The sequence below is a fragment of the Hermetia illucens genome, chromosome 6, assembly GCF_905115235.1.
Source record: "Hermetia illucens chromosome 6, iHerIll2.2.curated.20191125, whole genome shotgun sequence".
NCBI lineage: Eukaryota > Metazoa > Arthropoda > Insecta > Diptera > Stratiomyidae > Hermetia > Hermetia illucens.
The window spans coordinates 32,029,641-32,044,179 of record NC_051854.1 but is presented as its reverse complement, the minus strand read 5'-3'; the positions used below and the strand labels follow the sequence as shown (position 1 = coordinate 32,044,179).

The 14,539-nt window shown below is 42.7% G+C and overlaps 1 protein-coding gene across 1 annotated transcript in view; it reads right to left on the bottom strand.

Annotated features, from left to right (window-relative positions):
- Positions 1–14,539, bottom strand: part of LOC119659668 (IgA FC receptor) — a 44,979-nt gene extending 30,440 nt beyond the window's left edge. Inside the window, exon 1 of the mRNA XM_038067893.1 lies at positions 14,212–14,539. Coding sequence (XP_037923821.1) covers positions 14,212–14,345 — 134 coding nt within the window. The 5' untranslated portion in view covers positions 14,346–14,539. The remainder of the gene's footprint in view (positions 1–14,211) is intronic.

The window sequence follows — 14,539 nt, the reverse complement described above, 5'->3', positions numbered from 1 at the left end:
TTTTAATCTCCGCCCTTCTTTCATGTACAACTGATACCTGTTTCCGAAAGGCACCTTGCACTGAAAAAGGGAATAAGTTGTTCCCGAAATACTAGTATTGAAATAAGCCGGGAAACCGGAAGCTAGACGCTTCAGGTATAAAAGGTTTTGTGTTTTCCTATGTGAGGAACGATGAGTACATGACAGTTCCTTGGGTACTAAAAATTCCATTGAGCCCCGTTTTTTAAAAAGCCCTTTACACAGCCCAGAATTTATATTGCGCAATATATTGCCAAACAAAATATGCGTATGAACATAAAAATTAAAGCCATACATAAATATTGTACACAAAATTGATCTAACACATTTTCACGCATTTCCACTTTACTGTGTGCACGAAAGCATACATACATACACATGCCTGTCTCAATAATTGATACTAATAAATAACTAAAACAAGTCGGGAAACCGGAAGCTTGACGCTTCAGGAATAAAAGGTTTTGTGTTTCCCTATGTGAGGAGCATAACGTAGTTCTCCATTGGTTACTGCCATTGCCAGAACTCAGCGATTTAAAAATCTCGAGTCAATGCTATCCGCCAATGGAGAACTGCGTAATGAAATTTTTTCACGCATTAATGCAACCTGGATGAAGTAGTATTCCCCAACTGGTGTTCTTTGTGATCGACGTATCAGCGCACGTCCGAAATCTAAAATTTACTGCAATGTCGTCCGTCTGCCACTCTCTATAGTTCTGAGTGTTGACCGACTATAAAGGACAATGAACGGCGTCTTGCGGTAATGGGTACGAAGATGTTGCATTGCACTGGTGGCGTGACACGTTTCGATTACGTCTGAAATGAGAATATCCGCGATCGATATGGGTTTGCATCAATCGTGGAAAAACTGCAAGAGAGGCGTTTTCGATGGTGTGGTCACGTAAGTCACGCTAACGAGAATTCAACAACCAGTATTGGTCAGAACATCGAAAGCAATGGTAAGCAACCAAAAACCCGGCCAAAACAATGGTGGCTAATCGCGATTACATCCTGATCAGGCATTTGATAAAATAAAATGACGAAACCGATCATCACGAGCCACCCCGCTTGTGAACTGAAGGCTGAAGAAAAAGAAAAAGATGTGAGGAGCGACGAGTGCAGCTCCGAGTAATATAGCTAAAAATTCCATTGCCCTCTATTTTCTAGAAAGCGATTTAAATAAATCATTTGTTGGAAAGCCCTGTGTTGATAATGGTCAACCTCATACGTTTCACGCTCCCAGTTTAATATTATTAGCGAATGAAAACAATTTAACAAACATCAAATATAAACAAGTCGGGAAACCGGAAGCTGGACGCTTCAGGTACGAAAGGTTTTGTGTATTTCTTAGTACGTAGCACGTAATATATCCATATATTATGTGAGAGTATCCACTTTCGGGTGATATTGACATTCATAGTCTTCAATTTTCAAAGAAGCAACAAATTTGAGGTATTATAACTTTGTTAGTAATAGTGCAATTTCCACCACACTTGGTAAGATCATGCTCTATATTATAGCCTATATCACTGCAAAATTTCATGGTACTAGGATGAACTTGAGGGGGGGTTTCTAACCAATTACAAAAAATTGTAGTAATATACTATTATTAACTTTACTTAAATAGATATCGGCATGGAAGGTATTTCGGAGCCCAGGCACCATATATTGGCAGCCTCCTGATTTTTTTCGGATTTTTCGGTTTAGTAGTTTCTGAGAATGGCCCCCTTAAAGAAGTGATCACTTTCAACCCCCTGCGCTCCACACACTTCCAACGAATGTCAAAACTAAGATCGGCTTTGAAAAGTACTAATCGAGACCTTTAATTTGATACCCCACGTGACTATATTTGATGAAAAATAATTTTACACCCCCCTTTTGCATGTATGGGGAACTCCCCTTAAATTCGACGTAAACAGATGTAATTCGCTGTGTGCGTGAGCATTCACAGTTCCCACCTTTCTACCAAATTTGGTGTCAATCGATATAACCGTCTCCGAGAAAAATGCCTGTGACGGACAGACAGACGGACTGACAGACTGACAGACGGACAGACAGACAGACTGACAGACGGAAAGGGGTCTTGACCAGTCCAACAAAGGGAACTAAAAGTTCAGAAGGGCCCAAAGTACCAAAAGTAGGAAAGTCGGCTAGCGAACCGAAACTGAAAGAAAATAAGAACGATGGTTGGACTAAGGTCGTGAATAAAAAAAGAAATAAGAAACCAAAGGTGCGAATTCGCCCGGAGGCAATTGTAATCTCCAGCAGAGGACATCTAACATATGCGGAGATACTGAAGAAGGTGAAATCTGACCCCGACCTAAAAGACCTAGGCGGAAATGTTAGCAAAATCCGGAGGACCCAGAAAGGTGATCTCATGTTTGAGCTGAAAAAATCCAGCGTGGGTAAAACTGACGACTTTCGTAACCAAGTTTTAAACTCACTTGGGGAGAATGTCGCGGTTCGTTCCCAAAAACATGAGATCTGTATTCAATGCAAGGATCTCGATGAGGTAACATCCAGAGAAGATTCGTTTTGAGAATGAAGGGGGTCCTAAGTCCGCATCAACTTAATGCAGGACCGGACCAATTGGAGAGCAACTTACTCCCTCTTTTCTGGTCCACGGACCCCTCGCTAGGGCTTGCACCCAAACTTTTTTAAAAAAAAGTCAAGCGACGACGACTTTACGGCTTCTTACCAGGGCAGAGGCAAATCGTCAGACGCTGCCTCACCTCTGCCCTGGGAGCAGCGTGACCAGTAAGAAACCGTAAAGCCGTCGTCGCTTGACTTTTTTTTAAAAAAGTTTGGGTGCAAGCCTTAGCGAGGGGTCCGTGGACCAGAAAAGAGGGAGTAAGTTGCTCTCTAATTGGTCCGGTCCTGCATTAAGTTGATGCGGACTTAGGACCCCCTTCATTCTCAAAACGAATATTTCAGCCCTGGCCAGCTTTGGTCAATAAAGCGGATTTGCGCTCAATATAATTCGTAGGCATGTCGTGTTTTACGAATTATATAAAGGAGCATTCAACATCTGCGAGCCGCTACGGTCACGCTGCTCCCAGGGCAGAGGTGAGGCAGCGTCTGACGATTTGCCTCTGCCCTGGTAAGAAACCGTAAAGCCGTCGTCGCTTGACTTTTTTTTATCCAGAGAAGAGATCTGCACTGCCTTGAAGGAACAATTCAAGTTGGAGGATTTCAGGGAAGAATCCATCGTGAGCCTAAGAGAGGCTTATGGCGGTACTCAAACGGCCACAATACGACTGCCAGTGGAGTCAGCGCAGAAGTTGTTGGCCGTGGGGAAGGTTCGGATTGGATGGGTTGTTTGCCGACTAAGGGAACAGATCTCCTTAAAAAGGTGCTTCAAATGCCTAATGTTTGGACACTTCGCGAAGGCATGCACTAGCGGCATCGATCGGTCCGATCGATGTCGAAGATGTGGGGAAAAAGGACATATTGCCAAGCAGTGCAATAGAGACCCCAAATGCATTTTGTGCGAAGAAAAGGAGGAAAGGGATAACCGGCATATTGCCGGAAGTGGCAAATGCCCAGAATTTAGGAAGGCGTTAACTGCAGTGAAAAAATGAGGTTAATACAAATAAACCTTAATCATTGCAGGGTCGCACAAGATTTGCTTGCGCAGACCACTTACGAATCCGCAATGGAGATTGCTATCATTAGTGAACCGTACAGAAATCTTGACGGTGCTGTATGGGTCACAGATTTGACTGGTGGAGCGGCGATATGGGCGTGCGGTCGTCAAGCCACACAATATAGCATGGGTCAGGCGGCTAGAGGCTTTGTGTGGGCAAAAATAAGCGGTATATTAATATATAGCTGTTACGCCCCACCGAGCCTCACACTGCCCGAGTTTGAAGAACTGTTAGACGATCTTGTTCACGATGCAAAGGGACGGAGTCCAAAGGTGATAGCCGGTGACTTTAATGCATGGGCTATCGAGTGGGGCAGCAAAGAGACTAACGCAAGGGGGCGGTGCTTATTAGAAGCATTCGCCCAGTTGGATGTGGTTCTGGCCAACGAAGGCGATATAAACACTTATCGGAAAGGGGGAACTGGGTCAAATGTAGATCTGACTTTTATCAGCCCTGCGTTAGCACGTGACATGTCCTGGCAAGTTAGTGAGGACCTCACGTACAGCGACCACCAGGCAATCACCTTTGAACTAAGGATGGAGTCACAAGGCAGGAGACCCGCACCCAGGAAGCCGAAATCCAGAGGAACACCAGGATGGTCTGCCAAAGCGATGGATGAGCAGACATTCATGGAGGTGTGGCTAGACTTGCTTAGCAAAGCAGGCACCTCCACGGATAGAGCTCTCCATGTCACACAGAGCATCTCTAAAGCATGTGACGCGTCGATGTCTAGGAGATGTTCATTCCCCACTGGAAGACCCAATTATTGGTGGAATAGTGAACTTGCCAATCGATTTGCCACAGAGCCAGACGAACGGCTCAGAGGGCAATAGGTACGATCGATCAGGGGCAAAAGGAGCATGCCTATAGGGAAGCTCGCAAGAACCTCAAGCTCGCCATCCAGCGGAGTAAGAGGGAATGTTTTAAGGGGCTCTGTTCGGAAGCGGACATAAATCCGTGGGTTAGCGCCTATAAAATCGTGACAGGACGATTCAGAGGCCGATCGTCGCCGCAGATCACGTGCCCTATGCTTTTGTTGAAAATAATCCAGAGGCTATTTCCCCAGCAAGAGGGGGGTGCTGACACCTTCCAGCGCCCCCTGAATGTGACGCCGATTCCACCAGTCACCAGGGACGAGCTGCTAGAGATCTGCAGTCGAATAGGTGACAGTAAAGCCCCGGGTCTTGACGGCATACCGAATAAGGCTCTCAAACTTCCCGTCAAAAGTAGACCGGATATGTTCGCGGAGCTGTTTGAAACATGCATGTCGGAGGGTATTTTTCCTGCACCATGGAAGCGGCAGAAGCTGGTACTGTTGCCTAAGGCTGGCAAACCTCCAGGTGAACCGTCCTCCTATAGACCCATATGTCTTCTAGACACTATGGGGAAAATGTTGGAGCGGGCCATTTATAATAGATTACTTCCAGTCGTCGAGAGCCAAGGGGGCCTTTCAGATAGGCAGTATGGGTTCCGGAAAGCCAGATCAACCATCGATGCCATCAAAATGGTTACTGGCTTGGCCGAAAATGCAATTCACGGAAGGGGTTGTACCAGCAAATATTGCGTGGTGGTGACCCTAGATGTGAGGAATGCATTTAACTCGGCCAATTGGAACCTTATACGAAAGTCTCTGGCGACGATTGGTGTTCCCACCTACCTCGCCGCTATTATCGATAGCTACTTGAAAGAGTGGACACTCTGGTATGATACCGATGACGGATCCAAAGAGTACGTTGTCTCCGCGGGTGGCTCTGTACTGGGCCCACTACTGTGGAACATCATGTATAATGATGTGCTCAACCTTCCGGTTCCGGAGGAGGCTACGGTGGTGGGTTACGCCGATGGTATAGCACTGGTTGTGGTTGCAAAGCATCTTGAGGATGCTGAGTTGTACTCAAGCGAAGCAATCAGTGTTATTAAGACTTGGTTAGAGAGTGCTGGACTGGCACTCGCGGAGGAAAAGACGGAAGCGGTCCTCATCACTAAGCGCCGCAAAAGAAATTACGCCTGCATTAGAATCGGGAATCGTATCATCCCTTCCAAGCCCGCCATCAAATACTTGGGGGTGATGATAGACGGAGGACTTAATTTTAAGCAGCACATAGAGCATACTTGTAAACGAGCATCCACCACGAGTATTTCTCTGGCAAGGATTATGCCGAACGTAGGAGGCCCGCGGCATACTTGCAGGCTGCTCATAGCCAGGGTGGTGAGCTCTATCATCCTGCATGCAGTCCCAGTTTGGGGAAAAGCACTGCAGGTTTTAGGCAATACACATAAACTGAGTGCGGTCTACAGAAGAACATCCCTAAGGGTGTGTTCTGCCTTCAGGACCGTCTCAGACGATGCAGCGTTCGTCATCTCGGGAATGATGCCGATTGACATCCTGGCAACCGAAATGATGAACATTTATAACACCAGGTCCATCTCTCCCTTATCTCAGATGAAAAAAGCCGAAAGGGAGAGATCCATAAGCAGGTGGCAACAGCGATGGGACCAGTCAGAAAAGGGTCGTTGGACTTACAGGTTGATCCCTTCCATCGGGGAGTGGATGGAGAGAAAGCATGGGGAGATCAATTATAATCTCACCCAGTTTCTCACCGGCCATGGAGGATACCGTCAATACCTGTACAGGTTTAAATGGGATACCTCGCCTAATTGTCCAAACTGCGGGGTCCCAGAGGACCCGGCGCACGTTTTCTTCCAGTGTTCTAGGTTCGTGGAAGAAAGGAGGAACCTGGACGAAACTCTAGGTGAAGTCCTATCACCGGAAAATTTTGTCCGAAGAATGGTAGCCTGTCAGGAAGGAAAAACTGCGAAAAACAGAAGAAGTGAGGAAGACGCGGTTACGAACCCCGCGGGTAGACGGAAGGAGACCTAGCTAAAGTAAGCTAACTCCGCCCGGTGATGTAATACCTAAAGGTGGTCCCACGGGGTAGGGGGGGGGGGAGTCGGGGGTGGTTTTAGTGGGTAAAAATCCTACACTCTGGCGTGCCCAGGCTAGAGTCTTTTGAAGATTTCCACTTCCTCAAAAAAAAAAAAAGACTGACGGACGGACAGACAGACAGTAAACCGACTTTAATAAGGGCTAAGGAGAATTAGATTCTTCTTGAATGGAATTTTAATATTTCACTCGAATTTCAATTATTCTCGTTAATTATGACGTCAGCATCTTATTTGTATGGCTTAGAATGCTGTTAATTAGCACGAAATTGATAAGTTTGAACTGCTATAACTTTCCCACTAATAGTTGGATTTTCATGAAACCTGGCAGGCGTATGCACGAGGCTGTCCTCTATGTCGGTGCAAAATTTAGTACACTTAGGATGAACTTAAGGGGAGTTTTTTAGTCAATTTCTAAAAGTTGATAATATACTACTAGTAAATTTTTTGAGCAGATACCGGAATGGGACATCTCTCGAAGATTAGATTTCACATAAGTGTTTTACACAAAACCTTAAAAAGGGCTGCAGATAAATAGACTTTTCATAAATGTGACTTTAATATTCCACGCGAATGTCAATTATTCCGGGTAATTATGACGTCAGCATCTCATTTGCATGGCTTTGGAAGCAGTAAACTCGCTCGAAATTGCTAAGTTTGAACTGCTATAACTTTGGCGTTAATTGCCTGATTTCCATGAAATTTAGCACGTATATTCGAAATATTGTCCCCTATGCTGGTACAAAATTCGGAAGTCATAGGATGAATTTAAGGGGGGGTTTTTCAGTAAATTTCTAAAAAGTAGTAATATACTATTAGTAAGTTTATTTGAGCAGATATCGGAATGGGACATATTTTGAGGCCTAGATTTCATCTAGGCGCACCACCCTGATTTTTTTCGGATTTTTAGGTTAGGTAGTTTCCGAAAATGAATCCTGTCTCACTTCAAGTGCGTACATTTTGACTCCTTACTCACGCAGTTTGCAATTTATGCCAAAACTAATGTTAAATCGAGACCTTTCATTTGATACCCTACACAACTATATCCGGTGAAAAAAATGTTTGAATCCCCCCTTTGCATGTATGGGGAGCCCCTCTTTAAACTCCACCTGAATTTATGCCACTCGCTGTATGCTTGGGATTTCATAGTTCCCATCTGTCCACCAAATTTCGTTCGGATCGGTTTAGCCGTTTTGGAGAAAAATGCGTGTGACAGACAGACAGACATTGAATCGATTTTAATAAGGTTTTGTTTTACACAAAACCTTAAAAAGTTAAAAACAAGTCGGAATACCAGAAGCTTGCGCTTCGGGTATAAATGTTTGGGGTTCATCTTATGTGAGAAGCTTCTACGCACATTTTTCCATTCGTATAAGACTAAAAACCCAAAATATTCATATTTTTTTCAAACTACAAGAAATACGTAGATATTATGCCCACGCTAAACAAACAGACATTGCCTATTACCGAATATTGTATTCTATATGCATGTATATAAATTGATCGTACACCTATTTTCGATTTACTTCGTGCATAAAATTATACATGTGTACAAATATATCTATCGGAATTAGGCGCTTCCCTAAAGCTTCATTAATATATACATATAAATACATTCATATGTCTGCCTCGAGTAATTGACATTAATATATAAATGATTAAAAAACTAAAACGGAATATATCCCTGCGACCCCCCACTCATATGAGTTCACTTTGTTGTGGAATTGACGAATTGATATGTTATGATGACGTTATACATGTTTTAAAATGCAAGAAACTCAAATAAAGTGTGTAAGTTTCACCTTCTAAATTCGTTAATAGTAGTTGGATTTCCCAAAGTTATGCCTTATATTATCCTTTGTGCAACTGGCAATTTTGTAGTTCTAGCATGAATTTAAGGGGGATTTCCACCTAGATTTCTAATATATAGTAATATACAATTATTAACTTTATTTGTGCAGATATCGAACCGGATGTATTTTGAGGCCTAGATTTCGTTTAGATACAACACTTAATTTTTTTCAGATTTTTCGGTTGGATAGATTGTGAGAACGAAATCTGTTATACTTTTTGGTGGTCATATTTTGAGAATTCACACTCCTACATTTCACCCGATATCAAATATGGGGGCAGTTTCGAAAAGTACTAATTGGGTCCTTTCATTTTATACCTCACATCGCCACATTCTGTGGACAAAATGTTGCACTCTCCATTCACATGTATGGGATGCCGCCAAACTGCGAGAGAGGTGTCTTCGATGGTATGGTCACGTTATTCGCGTTAAGGAGAATTCACTTGCCAAAATTGGTCTGAACATCGAAGTCGGTGGTAAGTGACCAAAAGGCTGGCCAAAACAATGGTGGCTTGAACGCTGGAATTGAAAAACCTCCCGATTACATCGAGATCGAACATTTGATAAAATAAAATGGCGAAACCGCTTTTGACGAGCCGACCCCGCTTGTGAACGAGACAAAGGCTGAAGAAAAAGAAGATCGAAACTATCATGTGCGCTAGTTTGCAGCTTCCCGGAAACTACTTTCCCAACGATTCTAATGAGCGCTGAAGACGTCTCTCAAACAAATTTTGTACGCATTTAAAAGGGTCTGGGATACCGTAGACTTCCTATTGAAAAGAAGAGTCTTTCCCCGCAGAGTGGAAAATGCAAAGGCTAGTATTGATTCTGAAGGCAAGTAGGCCGATAGGTGAATCAACATCCTTTAGACCTATCTGTCTTCTGAATAGAATAGGTAAGGTCCTCCAGTTGATAATCTATAATCGGATATATCCAATAATTTATAGTGTTTATTGATTAGATAGGCAATTTGGAAGGCTCGTTCAGCGATTGGTGCTACCAAAGCAGTTTTTGAGCTAACAGAGGAAAGCCTTTGTTGAAGGGAAATACGGCGTGCTGTTGATTGTGGACATCAAAAACGCGTTCATTTTGCCAGATGGACCTGTATCAGCGAAGTGCTTATAATGGCATAAACATCAAACTATATATGAAGGGGTTAACCCCAGGTGTAGCCCAAAAAATTGTCGTTTTCATGATTTTTCACAGAAAACTACGACACTTCTTTGAACGATCAATATATCATCTCCAAATGAATACATTGAAAATTTTTGGGTAATTTTTTTATTGAAAAATAATCTACAGTTATGTTACAAATTTTAAGTATAATCTTCGACTAATTCCGACAGCGAAAGCTGCTTAACGATTCGGACGAAAGGTCGAAGACGTACGATATAACGTTTGCTCTGGGTCTCCTGCTTGGAAATTGATGTATGTTGGCGTTCTACGGCTCCCAGTACCTAAGCAAGCCGTTGTTGTCGGATTCGCAGACGACGTTGAAGTGGTCACATAACATTCACTCACCCCGGCGAAGTAAAGATCTATACGAACGAACAAGTCTTGGTTTGAACACTTCGGGCTAAAGCGTGCTGTAAACAAGACGGAACTGGTACCCTGTGAAATTTGCACATGCTCGCTTTCAGCCATCGCTGAGCTTTGGACCCTAATTAAAGTTTTTTGGGCAGAAAGCGGCGAACATCAGTTTAACATTAGCAACCATGATTCCAACTGGGTTTTTCTATACTCGGCCCCAGTGTGGGAATCAACGCTCTCAGAATATGCTGCGCCTACCAGACATCTTATGAGTTAGAATGCATGATTGCGGTGATGATCCCCGCTTGTATAGGAAGCAAGCCTAAGCAAGCAATGTGAGCAAATGATGGCAAACAGCAGGCGAAGAATAGCCGGTGGACACACAGGCTTATTCCAAACATATGTATGTGGATTAGGCGAACAACGATGAGTTCTTAACCGGACACGATAGACACAGGAAGTACCTCTATAGGTTCGGTTTCGCTGAATGCCCGATTGTGCTGTGTTAAGGTGCAACCAGAAATGCAGCTCATGTTTTCTTCACTTGTCCAAGATCTGAAAGCTTAAGGCGCAATCCAATACAGAGTGGGACGAAAGCAGAAGCGCAGCGAAGCTGTAGAAGTGAAGTTGCTACAATTCACACTACCCAACGCGGTTGCAGCCCTTGTATGGTGAATATCCTAAGACCTGAGCAGCTCCGCGAAGCAATATCCTCACTTAAAAGGAAGCTAAACCCCCATGCACGCAACAATCAGTTTTAGTTTCCAGTTAAAAAACAAAAAAAAAATCATCTGTCTCAGTCTAAGTGCACAGTTGACTTGAACTGAGACTCAAATACTTATACAGGCGGAGGTTAGATTGTACAGTTGGGCCGCTCGGTTTAAGAGGTTCAACTAGTGTGTGTGTCCAAAAACAAGATAATTCTTGGGATTTATTTCAAGAAAAAAAATTAATGGATCGAATGTTTTGAAGTTCGGAGGGTATATTTTTCGATAAATAATGTATACATGGTGAAATTTTTGAATGAAAGTATTGGGCTCTCAGCAAACTATCCGCGAACTCGGGAGTCTCAACAAAAAAGTTGCTCCATTTCTGCAGTGATGGCGACTTTCACAGTGGGTGAAATAAAAAACAAATCGGAATACCGGAAGCTCACGCTTCGGTTATAAAGGTTTTGTGTTCATCTTATGTAAGAAACTTCAACGCACATTTTTCTATTCGTATATAGCCACAAATCCAACATAATCCTTCATATTTTTACAAACTACAAGACATACGTACATATTACAGCCATAGATATTATACTCACCGTAAACAAACAAACTGCCTATTTCCGAATACTGTACATATATATGCAAGTATATAAATTGATCGTACCCATATTTCCGATTTACTTCGTACACAAAAGTATACATCGGTACATATAATGTACAAATATATCTATCTGAATTAGACACTACCCCCAAACTTCATTAGCACGCATATACTATATACCTACATACCCACACGTCTGTTTGGAGTAATTAATGTTCATATACAAATGACTAAAAAGCTAAAACAAAATAATGCTTTGCGACCCCATTCATAAGAACTCATTTCGTTGTGATATTGACGAATTGATATGTGATGATGACGTCATACAGGCTGTAGAGTGCACGAAATTCACCAAAAATGATAAAGTTTCACTCATGATAATTTTGTTAATAATAGTTGGATTTTCCTGAAACTTGACTAACCTGTGCATTATTCTATCTCTTACCCCCATGCCAAATTTTGCACTTCTGGGATGGACATAATGGGGGTTGCCGGGTAAATTTCTAAAATGTAGAAATATGCAATTATTAACATTATTTTTGTAGATATCGGAACCGGACGTATTTTGAGGCCTAGATTTCGTAGAATGTGATTTTTTTTAGATTTTTCGGTTGAATAGATTCTGAGAACGAGACCTGTTACACTTTTTGATGGTCATGTTTTGAGCCCTCGCTCCCCTATTTTTCACCCGATGTCAAATATGGAACTCGTTTCAAAAAGTACTAATTGAGCCCTTTCGTTTGATACCCCACATTCACATATACGGGGAGCCCCTTAAACTTAACATTGGGTTGGGGAAAAAGTTATGTCGTATTTGTGCTCGAATTTTAACACTTTATTTAACGTACTTATCCGATTTAAGTCAAATATGCGCCGTTTTGTTCGCAAACTTGTTGCCATTTAAAAGGCAACTCCATTATCCCCCTCTTATAAAACCCCCCCTCCTTATTTGCAAAAAACTCAGCCAGTTTTCGCAAGCCTCTCTTGAGGCGAACTTAGTAGCACCAAGAGCGTTTTGCATGGACCGGAAGAGATGGTAATTACTTGGTGCCAGGTCCGGACTATACGGTGAGTGCGATAGGACATCCCATCCGAGTCCCGGAGCTTTTGGCGGGTCATCAAAGATGTATGAGGCCGAGCGTTGTCCTGGTGAAACAGAACACCATTCCTATTGACCAATCCTGCCCGCTTCTGGTCAATCGCCTGCTTCAAACGGTCGTGTTGCTCACAGAAAAGCGCCGAATTGAGGGTCTGGCTATAGTTAAGCAGCTCATAGTGGATGGCTCCCTTCCAATCCCATCAAACACCAAGCAAAACCTTCCTGGCCGTCAATCCAGGCTTGGCGATGGTTTGGGCTCGCCGCGCTTCGACCACGATCTTTTTCACCTAAGAGTTTAGCACGTGACCCACTTTTCATCACCAGTCACCATTCGATTCAAAAATGGGTCGAATTCGTTCCGTTTCAGCAGTGCATCGCAGGCGTTGATTCGGTCCAAGAGATTTTTTTCCGTCAACTCGTGTGGCACCCAAACATTCAGCTTTTTTTGGAATCCAACCTTCTGCAAATGGTTCCAAACGGTTTTATGGTCCTTACCCAATTCCTGGCCAATCGAGCGAATGCTCACATGCCGGTCTACTTGGAGGATTTCGACGATTCTATCGGTTTCTACGACGATTGGCCTACACCAGAACGAAATCGATCGAAGCAACGCTGTGCTGTGCGAATTGTTACAGTATCGGACCCATAAACTTCACAAATTTTGATGGCCGCCTTCGTCGCATTTTTACCTTTCAGGCAGTAAAAATATAAAATATGACGAATTTCTTCCTTAGTGGACTCCATCTTTGACGTGCTATAACTTGAGACTGAAACGTACGATCATAAAACTGTCAAAGAGACACCTGTAGCCCAGATTGTCGCGTATAGTATGACTCGATGCGATAAGTACAACACAAGATGTGTTTAAGTGTCGCCATCTATTGACAAAATACGGCGCTACTTTTTCCTCAACCTAATATTAATTCGAAACCTGCTGCAAAATTTTACCCGCCTCGCATAGTGAAATTCCACGTGACTTTTTTTTTTGTAATTTTCCGAATCTGCAATCAAATTCATGCGGACGTTTCCAGTCTTTTTCTTCTGCCACTGTAATTCCAAATTTATATCAACCTCTGAAGAATTGAGTATTTTACTTGGTCCCACTTGCCGCAATATCGAACCCTTTCGTTTTGTTTGAAGCTGTTCTTCCCTATGCCCTGAATGTTTACGTCCTTCAATCTTTAAAAGTCGAATTTGAAGTCATTTGATGGAAGAATTCAAGCAATCTTGTGAGGAATGCTTCTTCTTAGGGCAATTAAAAGTCATCAAATTTAACTTGAAACTTCAACCTTTAAAAAGATCTAATTATCGTGAAGTTAAATTTACATAATTGTAACTATTCGTATTTAGAACAATAAAAGCAGCATCGAAGTCTGCATTTAGAGGAGCAACTATGACACAGGATTCCATGTAAATCCTGCCTGCGGTTGCCAATTGGAGCGCTAGCATCCAGATAAGAAAGCATTATCATTCTTCGGAAAAAAAAGCGACAGGTTTAAAAGAAAACTGGTTTGGATGCAAATAAACAATCAAGTCTGGAGCAAGCGGTGGATGAAGTTTGTTTATTGGAAGGGATTTGGGAGGTCATTAGATTCGCGTTTAACAGATACGTTCAATACGGGAAGATATGAAATGAAGCGACAAATTTAGGATATCAACACATTTTCCCATGTTTATAGCCAAAATATAATTGAAGCGAGAATTCCCATGAACAGTAACAAAAATTTGGCCTTCAGCCCCTAAATATCTCTCGCTCTGCGGTTACTCATCAGATCATAACACGACCTGAATTCTTTCTAGTTAGTACTCACTTATTCATCCACTGTTTATTCGAGTCGTTCTTCAGATCATTTTTATCGATATTTTTCCAATGCTTAGCTTCGCGCCGTCTTTCACTGAACTCCTTGGGTTCTTTTCGGCGAGAGTGGTTATGATCACTCTCCATTTTCACATCCGCCACCCGCGCAATACGGTCGAATTATTTTTATTTGTTGGCCGCGAACGCGATTGCTAATTTATATATGGGATTTTATTGATATTTTCAAGCAACGCGGAGGGTCTTCCCGGAATTCTTTCGCATATTCCCTCAATAATAATACACTCGGGATGTCTATTCTGACAGCTGATAACCAAACACAG